This window comes from Giraffa tippelskirchi, chromosome 6 (assembly GCF_054371585.1).
Source record: "Giraffa tippelskirchi isolate mGirTip1 chromosome 6, T2T-mGirTip1v1.2.pri, whole genome shotgun sequence".
NCBI lineage: Eukaryota > Metazoa > Chordata > Mammalia > Artiodactyla > Giraffidae > Giraffa > Giraffa tippelskirchi.
In genome coordinates this window covers 145,070,895-145,095,150 of record NC_137280.1, presented here as the reverse complement: position 1 = coordinate 145,095,150, position 24,256 = coordinate 145,070,895, and the positions used below count along the sequence as shown (strand labels likewise).

General features: G+C 40.8%; 1 protein-coding gene and 1 long non-coding RNA gene across 6 annotated transcripts in view; one reads left to right on the top strand and one right to left on the bottom strand.

Moving 5' to 3' along the window:
• Window positions 1–5,961: 5,961 nt before the first annotated feature.
• LOC145508763 (uncharacterized) lies at window positions 5,962–16,608 on the bottom strand. Its single transcript, XR_014055597.1, has 4 exons — window positions 16,513–16,608; window positions 14,011–14,179; window positions 6,891–6,949; window positions 5,962–6,334 (listed from the first exon to the last, which is right to left on the bottom strand). It is a non-coding gene; the product is annotated as an uncharacterized LOC145508763 (long non-coding RNA).
• The window catches only part of GABRB2 (gamma-aminobutyric acid type A receptor subunit beta2), a 320,547-nt gene continuing 311,854 nt past the window's right edge, over window positions 15,564–24,256 (top strand). For 2 of the 5 annotated variants that reach the window (XR_014055595.1, XM_081496063.1), the window contains exons 1-4: window positions 15,564–16,066; window positions 17,770–17,978; window positions 18,137–18,228; window positions 19,238–19,305. Coding sequence is in view for 4 of the 5 variants with exons in the window: in XM_081496063.1 (XP_081352189.1) it covers window positions 17,902–17,978; window positions 18,137–18,228; window positions 19,238–19,305 (237 nt within the window). In the remaining variant the exon portion in view is untranslated. Of the gene's footprint in view, window positions 16,067–16,169; window positions 16,662–16,715; window positions 17,063–17,769; window positions 17,979–18,136; window positions 18,229–19,237; window positions 19,306–24,256 lie in introns of those variants that run through there. The other 3 variants (XM_081496064.1, XM_081496062.1, XM_081496065.1) reach the window with 2 other exon arrangements.

The following is a 24,256-nucleotide window of genomic DNA, read 5'->3' as shown; positions in this document are numbered from 1 at the left end:
ATTGTATGTGACATTGCTAAGATCTTTTGTAAGAACACAAAAGAACTATAAAAATTATGGCTACTGTGTGTGATAAAGTACTTAGTTACTATGGAAAAAACATTGAATTTGTACAACAGATATTTTAAGAGAGAGAAACCACATTCACATAACTTTTATTTTAGTATATTTTTATAATTGTTCTATTTTATTATTAGTTATTATTGTTAATTTCTTACTGTGCTTAACATAAACTTTGTCAAAGATATGTGTGTATAGGAAAAAATAATATATATAGGGTGTGGTACTATCCATAGCTTTCAGACATCCACTGGGGTCTTGGAATAGATCACCTATGGATGAGGGGTACTACTATAATTATTTTTCTCACTTCAGTGTCTTCAACTGATGCTTAAAAGTAAAACCAAATTCAATATGTAGGCCTACTAGTCTTTTGAAAACCATTTACTTACATGAAATCAGTGAGAATCAATGTAAATTCAAGAAAATTCCCTAGAGGCAAAAAGTAACCAGTCCATCTTGAGACAGAGACAGAGGATTGGGAATATAATCTGTTAATCTAGGGGGCACAGTATTTTACTTCAGCCAATTTCATAAGATTTTTCAATACGTTTTTAAAGAACTGATTAATTTTCATATACTATGAAAATTTTCATATATACTATGAAACTATACAACTATACAAACTATACAACTATATTACTCTCTTGCAGTAATTCACCTTAAAATATATACAAGGATGGTTCAGACTCCATATTTGTTTGGACCATAGCTTCCATTCAGTGCTGATAACAGTGTGAATTCTCAAGAACTTTCTATGGGATTTTTTCTGGTTTTTATCATCTATCTATTCATTTAGTCAGTTTACTTCAACAAGCACTGATAAGATGTTTACAGTGTGACTTTCCTAATGTTCCTTGCTATTAGAATGTAAAAGAAAGTTATAACAAAGTATTCAAAGAACTCCTAACCATATCAAGGTTACAGGATAAAACCCAAAATTTCGAGTAGGGGAGAGATTGGAATGAAAAAGCATAGGAGATGGCATGTAATAAAGGGAGATTCTGAGCACGTAAGGACCTCATTTTAATCCACGTGTGACAAGCCCACAGCTAACATCACATTCAGTGGAAAAGGTTGAAAGCTTTTCCTTTAAGATCAGAAACAAAACAAAGAGTGTCCACTCTCATCACTCCTATGCAACACAGGTCTAAGTCCTAGCATGAGCAATCAGGCAAGAAAAAGAACTAAAGGGCATCCACATAGCTTAATGAAATCACCAGCTTTGAAATCACCTGACTTTTGTTTAAATTCTGGTTCTTATTATTTTTAGCTTTGTCAGTTTCCATAGGCATATTAACAGTTACCTCGATGAGCAGTTTCAAGGATTAAAATATGCAAATGTCTCACATAATAGATCTCAAAAATGTGCAACTTTATCTCTGATTTGAGGAAGAAAAAAGCAGTATTAAGTCAAGGAAGAAAGAGCCATTGAGAAGGGTAAATCTGAAAGTTAGTCATTCATTCAATATCCATTTTACTTTAGACCTATTACATGTCCGATCCTTTGGATACTCTGTCGAAGAAGACAGACATGATTTCTTGAATTCTATATTTTAATAGGGGGAAATAGATAATAAACAAGTTACAGAACACAGTTCAGAAGAGGAGGCCATGAAAGGCAGTAATGAGATAGAAAGAGCTTGACTGGAGTTGTAGAATTACAGGGACGGCCATGCTGAGCAGATCCTGTGAAAGATGAGACCTGGACATGCTGCTCATCACGGGAAGATCTGGAGAAGTCTTGCAGGCAGAGGGGCAGCAAGGGCAAAGCTCAGAGGCAGGAGCCTGCTTGGTGTAAAGGCCAGAGTCAATAGAAAGAGTGAAAGAGAGACAGTCATTGAGGTGAGGTTGCAAAAGCAATTCCGGCTGTAACACAGAGTACCTGGAAGGCCGTGGAGCAAAAGAATTTGACTAGATGCACTTGTTGCACCTCCTCAAATTGTTGAGGAAAACACTGCAAGTAAATTACTAGAGAAGAAAAAAAAAAAAACAGCCTAAGGCCAAAGAGGGAAAAATGAGTCCGGCTGAAATATAAAGTCATCATCTGCATAAATTCTTAGAATAGTACTTTAGATTTAAGCAAAGGAAATTTGATGCCATGAATACTAGTTTTTCCTAAAGGGTATCTACCAATGACTGTCAACAGATATCTACCAATGACTGTCAACAGAAGTTCAATACCTTCCATGGCTTGTTTCTTCACTTTGAACTCAATTTTCTGCTTGGTCAAATCTTAATGAAACAATGCTGAGAAATCAAATCCTTAAATTCCAAATGCATTATATTCTACATGGAGAATCCTCCTAAAAGTAAAATATTAGGAAGGCAACATTTATATTTTTAAACAGCCTCTCTGCTTTGAAGAGACTTCCGTGGTGGCTCAGATAGTAAAGAATCTTGTTGCAATGCAGGAGACCCGCATTTGATCCCTGGGTTGGGAAGATCCCCTGGAGAAGTAAATGGCAACCCACTTGAATTCTTGCCTGGAGAATTCTATGGACAGAGGAGCCTGGTGGGCTACAGTCCATGGGGTCACAAAGAGTCGGACATGACCTTTTTAGATCACTAATCAAGAGATCTTATAGTTAGTTTTTTCTTTATTTTCCTTATTCTTTCCCACTCCAGTATTGTTGTGCTTCCTTTGTGGTCAGTTGGTAAAGAGTCTGTCTGCAATGTGGGAGACCTGGGTTCGATCCCTGGGTTGGGAAGATCCCCTGGAGAAGGGGACAGCTATCTACTCCCATATTCTGTACAGGAGAATTCCGTGGACCGCGAAGAGCTGGACATGACTGAGTGACTTTCACTTCATTTATCCTTTCCCCGTCTCAGAGGCAGATTCAGTGGTTTATGTATCTGGAATCCACATGCACAGCATTAAAATGTGGTGAGGAATGGTACACATTTTTCAAAGCAAGGAGATACTATTTAAATAATAGGTGTTTTCAAAACCATGATACTCTGTCCCTTTGCTGTCTTTAAATAAATTTGCCAAAAACACCAAAACATTGCAACTTTCCTAAGTTATCAGAACTTTTTTTTATAAGCTTATAATAATACCACTTTATAATATACATTTTTCTAAGTTTATAGTTGTGTACCAAAATGCTTCCCACTGCTACCCACAATATACTCTACCTTCTTTCTGTTAAGTTGCATCTTAGCCTAGATGCTAAGAATATCAGACTCCTGGCCACAAATCCCTGATCTCTATGAAGCTTCTAACTAGAATAAATGCTTATTCATCTAACTATCATGATGATTGATATTATCAATCTGTTCTTGACCTTAATAATAAAATTTCTTTACCTTCACCCTTTTGATTTAGATTCATCATAAGGTCTGATCACCACAGGCAATCTATATCTTGATTCACCCTAATATTTGAGAATTTCTATATCTTAATTGTTTGGGTTCTTGTATAGGATTAAGACAGAAGCAGACTAACCTGAGTTGGAATCTTTATTATATTATTAATTGGTCAAGTGACTTTAGGCAAGTCCATTAACTTTTACAACCTTAGTTTCCTCATCTGAAAATGGTAGATGGCAAATCCAACCTCAGAGACTAATATGAAGTTTAAATGAAGCATATTAAGTACTTATCACAGTGGCAAGCACAATTATGTTCTTAGGCAGTTCATTAACAATGGCAATGTAAAACACACATAGACAAAGAGGGACAGAGACAGAGAAATTGATTTAATCACAATGCAAACATTACTACAAATAGTTATGTTAGGAGATGTGACCTGGGCAGAATAAGGAATGTTATCATCCACTTTACCTACATGAAGAATGGAGTTAAATTAAAGCTATAAAGAACAAAACCAGGTATTTGAGCCAAATTCATATGATACAATTGTCAAAATAATGAGTGGCAAAATATTTAACCAAAAAATTAAAGAAATAGGAATTCATGTTAGCCAATCCTCTTCTTCTCCATGATCGAAATCCAGTATGTCATTTAAGGAAGATAAATTGAAAAATGTCTATCTTTTCCTCTTTTGGATGCTTTCTTCATCTTCAGCTTACATCAATAAATGAACTTGTTCCATCCAAATGAAAAGCCACCTCATTGGAAAAGGATATACAAATATATTTTGAGAGAATTTATGTCAATGGGCTCCAAAACAAAAAAACCCAAGACAGGCTCTGCTGATGCACTGTAATATTGTGGATTGTTCAAAAGTAAAACTGTCTACCCATGGCATTGTCATTCATCATGTTGCCTAAGCAGAACAGCAATCTCAAAGGAAGTGGGAAGGGGATGAGAAGTGAGAAGTGGCATAAAATGATTTGTTCCGCTCCAGAGACGCAAGAAGCTGGCATGCGAAGACTAAGGTGGCATGTGAATTTGTTTGTGAACATGTCTATGATTTGCACCATAAGAAAATAAAATGAAAAGAACATGCAACTACATTTTAGGACTGCATGTGATGGTGAAAAAATAAGCAGGCTATATTTTACTCTTGGTATTATTTCCTAACAACTTTGTTGAACCTGCTGACACCTTCCCTCTCCTCCATTCATGCTTCCACATGTGTTCCTGTTAACGTTAACCCTGCTACTAAAGACAAAATAAACGCAGCATAGTCACTGTGAGTCAGAAGGATTCAACATTCATTTTCATTGTGGCCTTCCCAAATGAGGGTAGCTCAGCGCTCTAGTTAGAATTGCTAACTCTGCAAGCAGAATGACTGAATGTGAATCTTGGCTCTCCCATTACTTGCCCTATAAAACCTGGGCAAGTGACTTGACCTTTGTCTCAATTTCCTCATTAGACTTAAAAAAAATGTTAAGGATGAAAAGAGACCTACTTCATAGGCTAGTCAATTCTGTAGTTGTAGCCTGAAAGTAAGCATAGACAATATTTAAACTAATGAGCATGGATGCATTCCAATAAAACTTTATTTATAAAAACAGAAGGCAGGGCTGGGTTTGGTCAGTTTGCCAACCCCTGATTTAGGCCTTAGAAGAATTTTAGAGACACCCTCATTTTACATTTGAGACAACTAAGAAACAGGAAAAGCCTGTAACATGTACTCATTCTCCCCCTGCCCCAATCACACAGCTATTGTTTAAAAAACAGTAATACTAGTATTGTTTATAACTCATGATAGTATCATCTTTAGAGTTCCAATAATGATGTGTTAGACTTCTAATCCCCTAGTGGCTCCGATGGTAAAGAGTCTGCCTACAATGTGGGAGACATGTTCGACCCATGGTTCAGAAAAATCCCCTGGAGAAGGAAATGGCAACCCACTCCAGTATTCTTGCCTGGAAAACCCCATGGATGGAGGAGCCTGGCAGGCTACAGTCCATGGTGTCTCAAAGAGTCGGACAGGACTGAGCAACTAACACACAATGATGTCTTATTTTTCAGAAGTAACAATTTCCCGTTTTGCATCTGAAAGCTTCACTGGTCTTAGGTTCATTCTCCAAGAACAGATCAAGATAGGATTTATGAGCAAATGGTAAGCACAGAGGTAAAATAAGATAGGAAAGGGAGGGTAAACCAAACAAGGGTGAGATTTCAAGCAAAAGCCATTTAGAGGGTAAGTCTGAACTTAATTCCGCAAAGGAACTCTGGAGTGTAAGTTGTATAAGAACTGCTTTATTTCCCACTAGACGATCATTGGTTAATTGGCACCCTGGGAGGCTGCAAATTTTCCAGGTATTTCCCAGTGGCCAATGGCTGCCACTATAGCCCAAGAGTAGCAAAATGAAGAGGCTGAATGCAGATATTGGCCACAGATTTATCCCTCAAAATATGTTATATGTGTGTGTTGGATGTGGGGTTGGAATACAAAAATGATCTGATGGAATTTGGGCTGAGCATTTGCAATGACTCCCGCACAACCTTAATAACAGGAAAATAAATAAATGAACTTGTTTGAAGTTACAGACCAGAGACTCCTACTGCAAACTAGATATTTATTTAAAGTTTCTCATTTTATCTATAAAAATTTATATGAATTTTATATTGTCTCTTAACATCTCAATGATTACTGGGTCTTCCCAAACCTATGAATCTGATTTGCTGTCGTTAAAAGGTATTTTAACTGATACCTGCTTTTTTTTTAACTTTCAAGTTTAATCTTTTTAAACACTATATCATTTTCTGTTACTCTACTTTCTCTCTTGGTAGAATGACATTTTAGTCAAGATAAGATCTCAATGGTTTTCTTCTCTAATGTCCCATTTGTACTTTCCTGTCCATGTAGAGGATGGAAGGGTCAAACAGCTCCTTGTAGACCACGAACTCCTAGCTCCTGAGAGGGAAAAAAGAATAGGCAGGCATTCATTTTACTATTTAGGTTTCTTTTCATTTTAAAAGAATCTAGGATACCAGGTTTCTTTCCCAAGTCAGCTCAACTTCACACTAAGATTGAAACTCTCTCTGATGTCATGCCCTACTGGCCAAACACTCTCTTGCCCTTTATATAGTGCGCATGCTCAGCAGCTCAGGTTGTGTTGGACTCTTTGAGACTCTAGGGTCTGTAGCCCACCAGGTTCCTCTGTCCCTGGAATTCTCCAGGCAAGAACACTGATGTGGGTTGCCATGCCCTCCTCCCGGGGATCTTCCCCCATTCCAGGGATCTCATCTGCATCACAGGCAGATTCCTTACCTGCTGAGCCACCTGGAAAGCCATTTTGAATACAGTCAAATGACATAAAAGACTTTCAAATCACTAGTGCCATTTACATGATAGGTGAAGTGTCTTGGTTGTTGGCTTGTTTGTTTTCTTTCCTGGTAAAGCTCTCACTATATTTTCCCAGTAGGAGTTTTTCCTTTCATTCTCTATTACTCCTTAACCCATGACTCACCCTTATTGTTGATGTTTGTCTATGGTTGCTTTCATCCTACTACTGCAGAATGGAGTAGCCTGCAAAAAACGTTTGGTGATCTCTGTTCAAAATGATGTGGCAAGTATAACATTGCTGAGAAATGTTTAAAGGGTGACTGGATTCCAGGGAACCCTTCCTCTATCAACATAATTTGAAATCCTCATTCTAACATCGAGGTTCTCCACGTTGTGGCTGCCTTTGCCAGCCATTTATCTCTCTTTAGCCAGACACTGATTTGTGAATGAAGAAACTGACCTCAAACTTCCCCACTGCCTGCTAATACCTACAGTGATATTTTACCCATCCTTCTAGATTTATGTGGAAGAGCATCTTGACAGCAAAGGCTTTCCCTTTAATTCTAACCAGCCATGATCTCTTTCTCCTGCAATCTCCTTGGATTATGCTCTAAGTTTATGCCTTTCTTGTGACATTAATATTCTACTGCTTAATCATTTTTGCTAGCTTCCTCATCCTCGCCTTCTACGATTTAGCTCCTTGAGGGGAGAAACCTTATCTAATTCATCTTTTTGCTCCCTGCAAAACTGAGCACATGTCTACGTGAATAGATGCTCAGTATACTCACTGATGTGCCAAATTTGATTTTGACATCTGTGTCATAAAGACAGCCCTGCTGTCTAAAGATGTTCAGGTTTACATCACATTTCCTGTATGCTGATCACTTACACGAGTGACTTCTGATGATCATAGATTCCTTAAAATTAGAAGGCCCTCACATCAATCTAAACTATGACAATTTCTCTTACAGAATTTTGGCAGATTGTTCCTGCCCAAATTGTGTAGTCAAAGATTGCCAAATGTTTGCACACCGCCTACATTATTTTTGTCAAATCCACATACCACCTGCTCTGCTATTTTATCAATATTTCCTTTTATTTACTCACCTTTAACTTAAATGTTTTTTTTTTAATAAAGGTAATTTCACTGCCTTGTATGGAACTCTAGTATTGTTGACCAAAAATGAAATATAGTCATAATGATAAAAACCAATGGATCTAGAGACTGTCATACAGAGTGAAGTCAGAAAAAAACAAGTATCACATATTAACACACCTATATGGAGTCTAGCAAGATGGTACAGATGAACCTGTTTACAAGGGCGAAATCAACATACAGACATACAGAACAAACGTATGGGCACTAAAGGGGAGAAGGGGTGGGTGTGATGAACTGGGAGATAGGGATTGACATAAACACACTAATATGTATAAAATATTAATAGATAACTAATGAGAACCTGCTGCATAGCACAAGGAAGTCTACTCAATGCTCTGTGGTGACCTAAATGGGCAGGAAATCCAAAAGAGAGGGGATATATGTATACCCATGGTTGATTCACTTTGCTGTACAGAAACTAACACAACACTGTAAAGCAACTGTACCCCCAATTAAAAAAAATCAAAGAGAATCTGAATGGCCTGCATCTAAAGACTCACTCCTCTCAATTAAAATGGATAAGTAGCAAGTCATAGAAGAATGCTGATGGCTTCTTAGTATCAAACTGAGATTTTCTTATCTATATAACATTCAAAATTATCTCTTATCTATCAAGGATCTACATGGCAACTTCTAGATAAAGTGTATAACTGGAGCATACGGAATTTCCAAAGTACTCATTGCTTCTTGTTTTGATACATTGTTGGCCCCCAACAACTAAGTGATTTGAGTCTAAACTCCTGTTAAGTTACATTTTAAAAAGTAAACAATGGTAGCTACTGATTGTTGGACTTTCTGGCCTGAAAGTGTCTTTCTTCATTTTGCAGTCGATGGCTAGATGGCTGTGCTCTAGACTATCACATGGCGTAGCCCTTGGTAGGAACACCATTGTCACCTACAGCTCTTAATCATTTATTTGAACCTAAAACTAAATTCATCTTCTCAGGAACTAGGAACAAAACATGATTCATGTAGTTTCTATTACGGAAGAATTATGCTAAAACAAATGGAAGGAAACAGTGGTTATTATCACTTATTCTTGAGGTTTCCAATTAAAGAAAATCTTCACTCTGATAGACTTTGACTAGTTTTTCTCCATTCCTCTTTTTCTGAAGAGAAGCTTTTCTTAATCACAATGTGACACTTTCAGAATATTGTGAAATGGGGATAATATTAGAACTTACCTCATAGTATTTTGTGAAAATCAAGTGAGGTGTACAAAGTTTGGAATATAAGTATCAGGAAAGGTCATTTAGTGTCAGCAGTGACTTATGTCATAGTTAAATATTAAACAAAGATGAATTTTAATTATTAAGGAAAATTATGTGTTAACACTGGGCTTCCCTGGTAGCTCAGATGGCAACGAGTCTGCCTGCAAGGTGGGAGATCCAGGTTCGATCCTTGAGTTGGGAAGATTCCCTGGAGAAAGGAATGGCAACACACTCCAGTATTCTTGCCTAGAAAATTCCATGGACTGAGGGGCCTGGCGGGCTATAGTCCATGCGGTCACAAAGAGTTGGACATGACTGAGTGACTCACACACACACACACACACACACACGTGTTAATACTAATGAGGAAGGAAATATCCTATGATTATAAGTATAGGAATTATTTTATTTAAATGCTTGAACAGCAAAGAAGTTTGCTGTGGAATTCACTTTCAAAAGTTTACTTAACTAATACAGATGGGTTTCACTGTGTATACATGGAACTAATGCAATTATTTGATATTGACAATACAATATTTTTAATAATATGTCTCAGTTATCCAAATTTTCAGTTACTAAGAATCTTCTATCTCTAGTCATTCTTATCTATAATTTTGTTAAAATTTTCCATTGATTCTCGCAAGTATTTACGACTATTTTAAAATAATTGTGAGGATGATTGTTTCATGGGTGACTATGTGAGTTGCTAAAATGTGAGTAGCAATCATCCACTCATCCATCTTGACACGGAGCTGAGAAATCAGATGTCCTAGACTGATGCATGCATTCATTCAGTCTTGTCAGCTAGCTGCAAGGACATTTATGTAAGACAGATATAGTGAGTCTGGGTCCCTCTTCTAGTCTGATCCAAGTCCCTGTGGAACTATTTATTTATCAAAAAGATATGGCCAGTAGTAACACCTATCCTACATTTAGTAGACATCTGTGACTTTCATCTGTTCAGCATCCATGCCTCCTCCTCCTGGAAAGAGCATATGAGTGGTCTTTCTTTGGGTAATTATTCCTCAACCATTCCCAGTCCACAAGGTTTGGATATGGTATACCCAAGCTTTGGGCTTCCCTGGTGGCTCAGATGGTTAAAGAATGCAGGAAATGCAGGAAACCCGGGTTTGATCCCTGAATTGGGAAGATCCCCTGGAGAAGGGAATGGCTACCCATTCCAGTATTCTTGCTTGGAGAATTCCAGGGACAGAGGAGCCTGGCGGGCTGTAGCCCATGGGGTCTCAAAGGTTGGACATGACTGAGTGACCTTCATATGCCCAAGGCCTTTAACTTTAGGAGGCCCTCGACACATAATATTAATATAAAGCACATTAAAATGCACCTTTCCCATATGAAATTTAAATCTGTATAATTAGAATAGTATTAAATTTTATAGACATTTAATTAAATGTTAATTAATTTCTACATTGCAGTTTACTTTTTAAAATTTGGATCCAATATCCACTTTTTTCAGAATTCCAACATTTTTTATAGGCCCTCAGAAGGCTTTTAAACCCTAGGTTTTCTAACTCAGGGATCTACTAGAAAAACAATCCTGGAAGAAAAGCATCAGGAGAGGCCTCAGATTGTGTGACCCACAGTCTGGAAAACTCCATTTTGGACACTGAATTTACACCTATCTTTGGCCATCTCTCACTGACCATCGCTAAAAACCAACCTGATGAGAGAGGCACTGAGAAATTACTCCTTAGGACTGTCAGTGTCACTGCTTATACATCAGTTTTACTCATTTATTTATGTTGATAAGCTCACCTCTCCTCCCCTGCAGGTCTGGAGAAGCAGTTGGTAAGAAGGACTTCTCTCCCACTCTAGCCTTTTCTAGTATAAGGGATGTGGTGTTCCATTGCTTCTGAGACTGTGCATGAATATAATTAGAATCCCCATGGTGTCAGAGCTCAGGTAATTTCCTCATCTAACAATTTCACCTCCATTTGGAGCATCAGTAATTTCATTTTGTACTGTACTCTTGAAGATCGATTCATTTGAGGTGGTGCTAAAAAGTATTTTCATTCAAAAAGTATCTGGTAACTCCAGCTCTCAAAATTTCCTATTGCTCATTTGATTGTTAAATCAAATCTCCATTAGGTGTGGAGACCCTCTGTCTGAGCTAAGATTTTATTTCTGTTATATTAATGCAATGGGTGAGAGAAGCTGAGAACTGTAGATAAATCTGTGGGAGTTTTACATATGAAGTCACACAGGTATCAGGAAGAACCTGAGTCCATTAACATTTTCTTATGTTAGAAGAGAATGGCAACCCACTCCAGTATTCTTGCCTGAAGAATTTCATGGACACAGGAGACTGGCGGGCTATATAGTTCATGGGGTTGCAAAGAGTCGGATACAACTGAGCGACCTTCACGTCACAGGAATATTCTTTAGCATATAAAAATAAATAAAGGTGCATTCATATATAAGATACTTGGAGAGGTTATTTTAAAATGGTTCTTATTTACACATTACAGTAGGTTAAGGAAGTTATAGACTTGAAAACACTATTAGTAATTAGTAAGTGGGTACTGAAAGCAATAAATGTATATTTTCTTTCAACATATATTTTTTACTTTCTTCCTACTTTTCAGTATTCCTGAAATTTTGGAACACTATTTAAAAAGATGCTAATCAATATTCAAAGCTAAGGTATTCATTATCCATTTTAAAAAATAATAATAAACACTTATGTTTAATCAATCTGGCAAAGCAGGTAACCCAGGTTCCATGAGAACCTCATCCATGATCATCATCTCTGAGGCTGCACCAGCAGCAGGAAGTCAAAAAAGGTGCTCTGGCACTTGAGGACATATCCTATATGTATTTCTCACAGGATAAAGGCTATGGTATGGAATATCACCTCCGCCTCCCCCCGAATGAACTGTGCAAGACCCTGGGGAAGAAATCAGGGTGGCAGAGGGAAATACTGGCTCATCTTGTATACCACAAGCATGTAATCTATTCAAAAATTTTAAAACCTCTTAAGGATTTAATGCAGTTGACTAGTCCTTCTAGAATGTTCTCCTTCCTTGGCTTTGATCACATCACTGTGGTTTTCCTCTTGCCTTTGGGGCCATTTCTAATTTCACCCTTCTGGAGTGGTGTAAATTGTCAATTTCCACAAGATTCCTTTCTTAATCTATACTTCCTCCTTGCATAAGTTGTCATAAACTCTCTTGATTTAAGTGGGAGGATGATCCGCAGGATCATCAAATAATAACTTATTCATTAAAACATATGTATTAGTTTCTTCTATAGCCAAGTGTTATTCACTCAGTCTTGTCTGACTCTTTGTGATCCCATGGACTGTAGTCCACCAGGATCCTAGTATTTAGGAAAGCAGGCATAATTCTGTTTTTCTGAACTTTCATTTCACGCAGGAAGACAGAATTACAATAGGTAAAATAAAATATATTAGATAGTAACATGTCCTAAAAAGAAAAATTCAGACAGAAAGGGAAGTAAAATGTCAGTCTGCAATACAGAAAGTTTGTATTGGCTCCACATCAGCACTCAGTTCTGAGTCTCAGGTCCATATAACAAAATGTCCAGTGCACCCTAGATGGCTAGTTGGGACCTTATATTCATCGTGACTCAAACTGAATGTATGATTCCCATCAACTTTCTTCTACAGCCACCACTGAGTTGCTTAAACCAGAATGTATGAGTCATTCTTGAACCCCTTTCCCTCTTTTCCCATTGTCCACGCGCCACAAAGTTAACCATTTCTCCCACACAACTCTAGCCACTTCTCTCCAGCTTCACTGTTACTATCCTAATTCAGTCCAACATCACCTCTCACCTGGGTTCTTGAAATAAGAGATCCCCTATAGCCATCAGCACCTTCCTCCAGTGTGATTAAAACTCATCTTGTCAGTCCTCTGGCCTGTGCTCAGTTGCTCAGTCATGTCTGACTCTTTCAGACCTCATGGCTGTAGCCCACCAGGCTCCTCTGTCCATGGGGATTCTCCAGACAAAAATACTGGGGTGGGTTGCCATGCTCTACTCCAGGGGATCTTCCCAACCCAGGGATCGAACCCCAGTCTCCCACATTGCAGGTGGATTCTTTAACTGTCCACTCCTCTACTTCGACAGATTAATGGAACCAAATTGCTTCTGCCCAGCCTTCCAACACATCACTCTTGGGAGCCACTCTTACCCCTTGTACTCTAGTCTTTGTTCTTCCTTCCATCCTCTCTTGGCCCTTTATATCTTCTTCCTAGAATGTTCTTTCCCTACCTCTCCATCAGGCTAACTCATCTTTCAAATCTCACTCTAAAACATCACTTCAGCAGGCAAGTTTTACCCAAAGCCTCAAGCTGAGTTATTTGCACTAATTATGGATTCCTGATATCCTATCTTCTTCACAATATGTTCTACATGTGTTATTCTATTCTCCTCTCTCCACACTCAAAAGCTCCAAGGTTAAGGAAAATGGCTGCCTTTTCAACACATTATTCCCCAGTGCTTATCAAATAATGTTTGACATAGAGTAAATGCTCAGTTAGTAGAGCATGGAACTCTTTAATCCCAGGGTCATGGGTTTGAGCCACAAGTTGGGTGCAGTTATGCTTCCCTGATGGCTCAAATGGTAAAGAATCTGCCTGCAATACAGGAGACCCAGGTTCAATCCATGGGTCAGGAAGATCCCCTGGAGAAAGGAATGGCAACCCACTCTAGTATTCTTGCCTGGAGATTCTCATGGACAGAGGAGCCTGGTGGGCTACAGCCAATGGGGTTGCAAAGAGTCAGACACAAATGAGCAACTACCACAAATATCCAATACATATTTACTGAACAAATGAATAAATATTATAGCAAAGATAAATACCAGATGATTAGTGACTGTTATCGCTTGGCATTTATATGCTTCATACTCAAGAGATGATTCTGAATCATGATCTCTTCAGAGTACTTACACATCGCCTTCCCTTTATACATTTGGGATCATGGAGGATGCTCTCCAGCAACTGACACACTTCCAAAATCCAGTAGCACCTTCCCTTGCACATTATTGTTCCAATTTTCACATTCCTAGGCAGCGTTATCAGCCACATCTTCCAGAGAGATGTCCTAGTGTTGATTCTGCTATAAAATAGAGACCCACATTAGACATAAATTGATCTTGGATTTTGTAACCAGTAAGAATACCTGTTTGCATTAGTTACAGTTGTTATTATTAAGAAATAACCCTGAGATGGTACCACAAAAGGAAAATAACTATGACTTTGTCTTTTCTCCTTTTGATTGCTACTTGGGTCTTTAATACATTTTCTTCTTATCCTTATCTTTTTGATAATTCCTTGAAATATCTGATCCTTTCTTCTCAAACTAATCTATGCTTTCTCAGGAGAATTACACTAAATTTATGTCCACTTGGTCTTTATAGACTAATGCCATTAAACCTTGTTTGCTTTCCTTCCCATTCATTATGTCTTATTCATTAAAAATTGCTAATATTTATTAATCATGTACCAAATGCTACACATATATTTTATACCATTCTACAACAAAGAAAGCATTGTATTTATTTTAATTTTTACAGAAGGGTAAACTATGATTTAGAAAGGTTAAGTGACCTGTCCAAACCCCAAAGATACTAAGTAGTTCAACTGGGATTTGAGCCTAAAAGTCTGTGCTATTGTCTTACTTGCTGAGATGCAATTTTCTTTTAATTATTTGCCCTCCTTTCCCTTGAATTTCTGTATATATTAGGTCTTCAATAAATACTGTTTAACGTTTCACTAGCCCATTATTACTACTGGAAGACGAATGGTAGTATTGCTGATTTTGTTCTGTTTGTTCTTTCAACTGAAATTGAACTGAGCCTAAATAAAGATGAGCTGGAAGTGCAGCAAACGCAATGTGGATAACTAATGGTCAGAAGGAAAATCCTGTTTCGAGGTGTTTTCAAGAGGAAGAAAAGCTTTCCAGGGCTTCACCAGCTGGTGATGTCAAACCGTTTTGGGAATCCTCTGATATAATGTTATTAATAATCATTTAAACTATTCCCCCCCGCCCCCTGCAAAAGAGTGAGCCTGTGTAAAACATTCCCATTGTGTGCGTATGACAAGGGATAGAGAGAAATCGGCAGTTTTCCCGGGCCATTGGTCTGTATTTTGATTCCTGTAACTCTCTACCCAAGTAATTACAGATAGGAGACTTTATAGATTCATTTCCTCTGTGTCTATCTGTCTCTCTCTCACGCTGGGTCTCTGGAGGGACTGCTGGGAGCCGGGTAGCCCGCCAGGCTGTAGCCCTGTGAAGCTGCAGTGTTTAAGGGGCTGTTGCACCGTCTCAAAAGCAGAAACTCCATGCGCGGATGAGGACAAACGCTCCTCCCTCCCCGTGCCGCTCGGCTTCTGTCCTCGCGGAGCTGTCGGATTTCCGCTTCACCTCGCAGCCCTCCCGCCTCCACACTTCCCCAGGAGTCATTCCCCGGCCTTTCTAGGATAACCCCTGACGTTGACTGGGGAGGAGGAAGACTGTCAAGAGGTGAACTAGGTCAAGAGTGCTGCTGGGACCCGAGCCTTGAAGAGACCCTGTGCGGCGGCCGGCGCCCGCTGCCCCCCGCCAACGCGGGGTAGGGGGTCGGCCTGGTGCGGTGTGCTTGCCCGCGCCTCCGGAGGCCGCCAGGGGCTCGGCGGGCGCGGGAGCTGCGCCGCAAGAGGAGCCCGCAGCCGGCAAGGTTGCGACGTGAGGGTCGAGACGGTCTGGTCTAATGGTTAGGGCTTTCGAGTCCAGTTTTGGTTTTACATCTGGCCACCTGGGTGACCTTGGGGAAGTTCCTCAGCTTGAGCCCACCAGCTTCTAAATCCATGATGTGGGGAGAGTGGGGTGCTAGCTAAATGCACCGAGGCGTGCAAGAATGAACTAAATGAAGCACTTCTGGCACACAGTAGGCGCTCAGTTACTGGCTAAGCTGATTAGGAGGTGGAGGAGTTACAAGTTCCCGCTTTGGGGTTCGGAACACAGGTGCGAGCTCCGACTTTTCTCGTTCTTCACAAAGGAGGGGTGGTGGGAGGGTAGCAGGAGTCTCTGCCCTCCCCTCCCAGCCCCCCAACTACCAATAAACGTCGGAGAACCCGGAGAGTCCCTCCCGGGGCGCCTTCAGACGGCCCCGCTGCCGGAGCCTAGTATTGTCTCCCGGCGCCCGCGGGGCGTCTCTTTCTCTCAAGCAGAGGAAAGATTTCTTCCGTGTTATATCCCTCATTCTCGAGCCCCCGAGCTCGCTCGCTGCTGCCTCTGTGTCCCAGCGGCCGCGGAGAGCTGGGTCAAGCCTCCGGCGGGAGGGAAGAGTCAGCCCCGGGGTGTGCTAGCCCCTCCTGGCCCCGAGCAGGGGAGCGAGGAAGAGGTGGCTTGGAGTCCGCGGGAGGTGCGGAGCCGGGCGACCCGCCCGGCCCCTTCCTCATTTTGCCTGCCTTCCGGGCACCGCTCGGGTTTTTCAGGTCCCGAGGCGCCGCCAGGTGTCGGTCCTCACCACCCTCCCTCTCTGGCCGTGGCGGAGGGGCCGGGGTGGGGGGCACTAGCGCCGCGCGGCGGGAGTGGGCGACGAGCGCAGGCCAGCGAGGTAAGCAGGAGCGCGCGGCGGGCGGGCCGGCCGGCTGCCGCACGTGTGCACGCCGGTGCGCGTGCTCTGAGGGGGCGTGGGCGGCCCGCCGGCGCTTCCTGCAGCCGGTCGCGGTCGGAGCCTCTTGTCTCCTTAGCATCCCTAAGTCCCCACGTCCCATTGTCCCCCCTCCTCCAAACCCCACCCTCCCTGCTAATAATTTCCCAGTGCAGAAGCAGAGAGAGACCTGGAGAGACTGCGCTTTCTACTCCCCTCGCGCCCCCGTCCCCCGCCCTTCCTGCTATAAATAATCTGGGCTGGCGGGTCAGGCACGTCACTCGGCCAGAAACCTGGACCCCGAGGTTTTCTTCTCTGGGAATAGGGGGCAAAGGGTGAGGAGGAGGAGGAGACAGAAATCGCTCGTGAGTAGTGAAGAAAAGCTTGCTCCTTGACTCCTAGAAAAGACCAGGCATCTTTTCTTCTTCTTAAAAAAAAATTATATATATATATATATATAATTTCCGTGTCTTATTCTCCACGCTACGTACCTCTTCCACTCCCGGCCCCAAATCCAACCCATTGCTCAACACTCCTCCCATCGGTTTCTCCCCTCCCTCCCCCTTCCCCTCCCCCTCCCCCCGCTCCTGTTCCTGCCGCCCCCCCCACCTCCGCCACACAGCCCCCACTTCCAGCACCCATCTCGCCCCAGGCAGGGGATGCTCTGTGCCTTGGAAATGAAGTTCAGATGCTTTCCCCGCCGCTTGCTGAGACAAGAAGTCGACTCGCAGGCACTCATTTTCCCCTAGCACTACACACCTGCTCTCCTTTAAATTCCTAATCTGGTTCTGCATATTTAAGAGGAAACACACACACACCCCAAACCCCACAACCCGCGAGGTGCGAAACTGCCTCCTGCCACTACCGAAACTTACCAGACGCTCTAGTTGTTTTTGTCTTAAAAAAAGGACAACAAAGATTTTTACCGTGGGCCCTCCCGTAGGGTGACTTTTCTATATTATTCAAATACGTATATATATTGTACATATATATTTTTTATTTATATATATATATTCCCTTTTTTCCCTTTAATTTTTTTTTCCCTTTAACAAGAAAATCTTTTCGGTCCCAGGCAACCGCTGCTGCCCCTTTGATGTTTTGGTACGCCGTGCGCATGCGCCTCACATTAGAATTACTGCACTGGGCAGACTAAGTTGGATCTCCTCTCTTCAGTGAAACCCTCAACCCATCCAAAACTAAAGGGATGTGGAGAGTCCGGAAAAAGGACTACTTTGGGATTTGGTCATTCCCCTTAATAATCGCCGCCGTCTGTGCGCAGAGGTAAGTGTGCCTAGCGTTTCTCTTTTTCCTTTTTCACTTTGAAGGGCTCTGTCTGCATACCTCTGTGAGCAAGAATCTGTAGTGAGGATCAGATAGCTACTGGAAGCCCTGTGCCTGCTGTTTTATTGATGCCTGTTTATTGTCTTTTCTTTCTTCAGTGTCAATGACCCTAGTAATATGTCGCTGGTTAAAGAGACGGTGGATAGACTCCTGAAAGGTTATGATATTCGGCTGAGACCAGATTTTGGAGGTAATGGGGTTGCCTTGGTAATAAGAAACAGCCCAGCAGCTATTGCCTAAGCTGTCTTTGGAGCTTTGTGCGCTGTCTTTCCTCTCCCTTACTGTGGGTTGCATGTGGTGTACTGACTGAGTCTGTTACCATATTGAGAAACTGATCCAAACTTAAGCCTGTGTGTTCCTCTCCAGCACTTAGGTGGTCTTTCAGAGATACCCTCTTAGCCTGTACTGGAGACCACTGTCTTCCAGCTTCACTGTTTAAATTCTTTGCTTCACTGCCTTTGTTTTGTTGAGATACAAACCTCTTAAGTTTAATTAATGTTGTGCCAGTGAACCTGGCTTCCTGAAGGCCACCGGGAACGTTTTTGAGGACAAGATATGCAGACAATTGGTTGAGAAGTGGCATTAACCCCTTGTGCCCGCCTCCTTTGGATGAGTTCAGGCCATGGTTTAAATTGGCTGCTTTCTGGATATTATCCAGTCCTGGAAGCCTCGCTGCGCTGCGGGGGACAGCTGGGATGGGGCTAGAGGGGACCTGTGGGGCTTGGAGGACAGGGAGGGTAGGGGGAGAAGGGCCAGAGATCTCTCTTGCTTCAGCCTTGGATACACTGATATGTCCATTTAATTTTACTCCAGACTCTAACAAAGCTCAACGAGTTAAAACCTGGGAAGAATAAGAAAGGGGTTTCAGTGCTTTATACAACGTTTCCCTAGAGCTAGCCCAGCCAGATTCGGGTGCTTTTGTGGGTTGTGTGTATTCTCATGCTGAGACATCTGCATATGTAGAAGAGCTGGAATCCCTCACCCAACGGGGCACGTGCATGCCTGTTTAATAGAGCATTTCTCAGAGGACTACCTGCCACCCTTTTCTTAAATGAAAGGAACAGAGATTTGAAGAATTTGAGGGTTAGCAGTGGGGACGGATTTGGGGAGGACTGTCCCGTGCCCATGCCCGGGGACTACTCTTGCTAAGAATGCACGAAGTTCAGAGAAATCACGTGGCTGGTCCTTTTGGTTTTCAGGTCCCCCTGTGGCAGTGGGAATGAACATTGACATTGCCAGCATCGACATGGTTTCTGAAGTTAATATGGTGAGTATTAAGGTTTATAGCTGTGTCTCCACAGATCTTCATTTGGGGACCAGAAGGAGAAAGGATCTGGCCAGTGGGGGTGGGGTGTGTGTGAGTATGTGTATGAAGTGGGGTGAAGGCACTGTTTTTGAGATTTCAGAGCTGGCTGTTTCTGGTCCTTAAGGGTTTTTCCAATCTGATTTGAAATCGTGGGACTTGGCGAAGAGGGTGTAAAATACATCCCATACTCACCTGCAAAACATAGCCACATGCAAGAGAACCCCTGCAGAAGTCGTATTTCCCTAAGGTTCAGTGCAAAATCTGCTTCATCAAGTGATTTTTCTGAGTTTGGGGTATGCTCACAGAAAGAAGAGGGGAGAACCAGGGAGGGTTTTGATTTGACATTTCACCGAGAACGTAACCTGGGAACTAAACTGTGGCAGAGAGGCTTCAAAAATGACCCTCAGGTACTGATAGCCACTTGTTGCTTTGGGAGATGCTGTCTTTACAGCTGATGGCAAGCCCCATTCCCTGCCAATTGCTTACCTGGTCCTTTAACCCTTCTTGCCCACCAAAATAGAAAAAAATAAAAATAAAAATTGACCAGCTTGTTTTCAAAAGGCACGCTCAGACCCATGTGTCAAATCTGGTCACTTCTGCAATGGTATTCAAAGGGTGTGTGATTTATGGACAGCAGCACTCCTTACGTGCTTCCTCCTTGGACTTAGGGCAAGTGCTAAGAGAAAACCCCTCCGTCTTCCCCTCTGGGGAGCAGTTGGGGGGAGGGGAGGGTTTGCTTCATGCAGGAGCGCCCCCTGCTGCCCATGCTGGGGCACTGCAGGCAAGACAATGTCAAGTGTCCCATATACCCGTTTACTTGGGCCATTGCTAGTCTGTGTTTTTGAAGTTTTTATCTCTGGAAAAGTCTCTCTAGAATGGCCACGTTTGAATGTAAGACGCCAGTGTTACTTTCAGTCCTGATAGCATACAGCACATTTCAGAAGAATGTGTTGTAGTGTAGTTCTGCCTGAAAATGGGGTGCACTATTCAAGAAAAGGGTCTAGTGTGTGAGGTTTTAAGCAGAACAGTTCTCAGCCAGCCATCAGGACTCGACAGTTAGGACACTTATTAATTCACTCAAGAGAGCCAAATACTAGATACTAGGTAGTGGATATGCTCTCGACATAATGTAATTGTTCATCACTCCAGAATTCAAATTATAGAGGAAGCCCAAATAACCAGCCCAACCTTCTACAATGTCCAAAGTTCAGTGGTAATCCTGAGCTATCACAAGCTTATGAAACATCTGTCATTACTTCAGAGAATATTCAACTCTTTCAATGATGTTCGTAACAACATTTATCTTGTTATATTCTGATTATTGGGAAAGTTTTTTTTTATTATAACAGGATATAAACACAGACTGCAGACCCTATTGGATGATTCAGAACCATAGATTTCCCACACATTATAAGAATCTCCTGTGTAGGTACAGAATGTATCTTGGGAAACTATTTAACTTCTCATATATACAAATACTCACTTTTGTGAGTATTTTAGAGGTCTTTTATCAGTTTATATTTTGAATTTTACCATAAAATAGAAATGTCCTAATATAGATACCTGCCAAATCCTAGGTACTCGAATTGAAATTGTGTGGCTGAAAAGAGATAATGGAAATCAAGTGTAGTTCTGTGTGTCCTGTCTTTTGAATTTTTATTTGTTCATGTTCTTTCCCCCACATTTTGATTTGTCACCTTCCTCTTCAGAACATTAGGAAAGTGGGACTCTATGGAAATACTAAGAAATATTTAAAAATCTAAAAAATTAAGAATCTAAAGAAACAATGATGTGCTGGTTAGAAGTTGCTGCAGTAGAACTTGGATGTAAAAGTTAGCTAAGAACTTAGACCTGTTATATCCCCAAATGGTTTAAGAGCAGTAGCATTTTTTTTTTAAGTTTTTTTTTTCATTTTTCACTGGCATGTAGCGTTTGGGAGAGGTATCAGACCTGGACATGATGCCAAGACCTGCTAGTCAAAATACAGACCCAGCTAAGGCACGTTGTCATCTCTTAAAGCTATGTTTACTGTTGCATCCAAGTCATGGGATGTTGAAAGTGCAAAAACAAATGTCAGGTTGTAAATAGGCCAGTACTGCAGCATTAATGATTAGAACCAAGTGTTAAAAATTCCATGCTAGATTCCTTTCTTAGCCTGCTGCTAATACACGTGGACTTGTCCAGACCCAGTTTTACTTGCTAAAAATTAACATTTTATGATTAACAGTCATAATGACTTTAAATTAATCCTTCAAAGAAAAATTTTGTCACATAGGGTATTATTAAGTATGGTTATTTGATTTGAAGCAACAGATGGGAAATTTCATCCCTAATGTCTAAACAAAAGAAGATGTTTATGGCATATTGCCCACTGTATACAAGTGTAAAAGGGTTAGTATCTTTTGATTGGATTCAGCTTTGAAAGAATGGTTGATTATTTAAGTGAAATCTCAAAACTGATTAACATACATGTTTCTGCCTCATTATCCTTTGTGGCCTGCAACCTCTGAATTGTAACTCTCTTTGATTATAGCAAATCTTCCTTTGAAGAATGGTAGGTACCAGATAATTTACATTGTCATTGGCTCATTTGTACTGAAAGGAAAAAAGGCCCTTGTCAGTGTGGTGTTCCTGGTAAAAGACTATGATAGAAAGACCTGAATACTAGTTTTGCTTCTGCTGCTCAGTCAACCTGAGGGAATTGACAGCTCGATGGAGCTTGATTTCTTCACCTGTTAAAAAGGAATAATAGTCCCATTTTAAGTATTTCAGGTGACTACCAGAATTGATACAGTGATGCAAATGAAAGTATTGGTGTTCCAATACCATGAACATAGCTTATGTAGAAAACTGAGGAGACCCAGTATCCATCCCAGCTGCTGCTCTAAGTGTACTTGGGTCAATAATTTATAGTACATGGTCTCAGTTTCCATATATTGGAAATAAGAGGGATGTGTCAAATTAACTTGTAAGTCAAAGTTACATGTGTCTCTGCTTTGGTTTATTATTATAGCTCTGTAGGGTACAAAGAAATTTCAGGACTTGAAACCCAGAATAAATGATAGAAAAATCCAGAATTCCTAAATGGAATGCAGTTGTGAGTTCTTGGGTGATCATGGTCTGTTACTCAGCCATGTGATTCAGGTGACTGTTGACCCAATGGAAGAACTTTGGAAGAGAACATGATCTCAATTAGAATGTTCCTGAGCAGAAAGCTTGGCTTTAGCATGAAACATTTTTAGATGTCTTGGTTAAATTGGCAGGAATCTTTTTGTTAAGATTCTTTGATGAAAATGCATTTTAAGATCCAAAATTGGCTCTGAAGGATTATGGACTGAAATAGCTTTCTCTTCATTTAAAGCAGATTCTTCTCCATCTTGAAACAACACATTTGCCAACCAAAGAGTGAAGCAATATTTCACTTTTGAGGAAAGAATTCTAGTAAACACATATACAAATTACCTTTTTATGGAATGGTGAATGGCAAAAAGTGCTGCTTTTTTTTTAAACAGATGTTTTCTTGCATCACCAGCTGCACAGTTTAAAATTCAGTTCGACACAAATGCTTATTTAGCAGCTACTATGATCTAGCCATGTGTTAGGCCTTAAGGACAGAGTAGTGAACAAGAATGACTTGTCCCCTGACCTCATAAAACTTAATATCTGGTGTTCACTATTGTTAATTCTACTGCAGGTTCCTGTTGTACTTAGGTTTAACATAAGTATTTTCTCTAAAAAATTTTATGAGTAACCGGTTGAGTACTTAGTGGTCTGTATTTCCAATGCATTTCTTTATCCCTTGTTGATTTCACCATTCACTTGTTATTTGATATTTGAAATTGACTAATACGTTACATACATCTTCTGCCGTCTTAATTTGTGTGTATAAAATACATGTAGCCAAGGTTATGGGCTTGCCTCGTGGCTCTGTGGTAAAGAATCGGCCTGCCAATGCAGGAGATGCAGGTTCCATCCCTGGATCAGGAAGATCCTCTGGAGGAGGACATGGCAACCCACTCCAGTATTCTTGCCTGGAGAACCCCATGTACAGAGGAGCCTGGCAGGCAGTCCATGGGGTCGCAAAAGAGTTGGATATGACTTAACGACTAAAACAACACGCTGAGGTTATGTTATCTCCATGTGGTTTTGCTCTCTATCCAGTGATTGGTTGGTTGTTTGACTCAGTGAATGCCACAGATATTGGGTGAACTATTTGTTTTTAGAACAGTAGATCGTTATTATTCACTAGACACAGTATCATATACATGGAGAGAAAGAGCATAGAATTATAGTCCTCAAATTCAAGGCACTGTTTAAATTACTATTTTGATCGAGAAATGTGAAAAGAATTACAATGTAGGATCATTGAGTTCTTTGAAAGTAGAAATACACATATTAGGAATACAGAATTCTGAGGTATCACATAGAAACTAGTAGGTGAAAGTGGGATTTAGAAGTCTGTGGAAAATGTTCTAAGCAGAAAGAATGTCATATAGGAGAAAAACCTGGAAAAATAAATGGGATTGAGGATTTGCAAGTAGCTTTAAATGGCTTGATTGGGGGTGGGGATGAGGAGGTGATAAGAGTTGGTATTGAGATTATAAGTGGTGATCAAGTTTAAAGATCATTTTTGTAGCTTGCAGAAAAGTTTATATTTTGTTCTAAAGGCCAAAGGAACCCGTGAAGGGATGTCTTTGGGAGAATTGCTTGAACAGATTCTTAGTTAAGGAAGAAGCTTTTGAAGTGTGGAGGGTGGAGCAAGACCTAAGATTGGGAGATGAGATGAAAATCCACTACAAAAATCCAGAAAGAATTGATGAATGGAGACAGGGACATAAAAGAGAAGATACAAAATTAGAGCTTTTATGAGGTAGAAGTGACAGGACTTGGTGAAAATCCTAAGATTCTGATG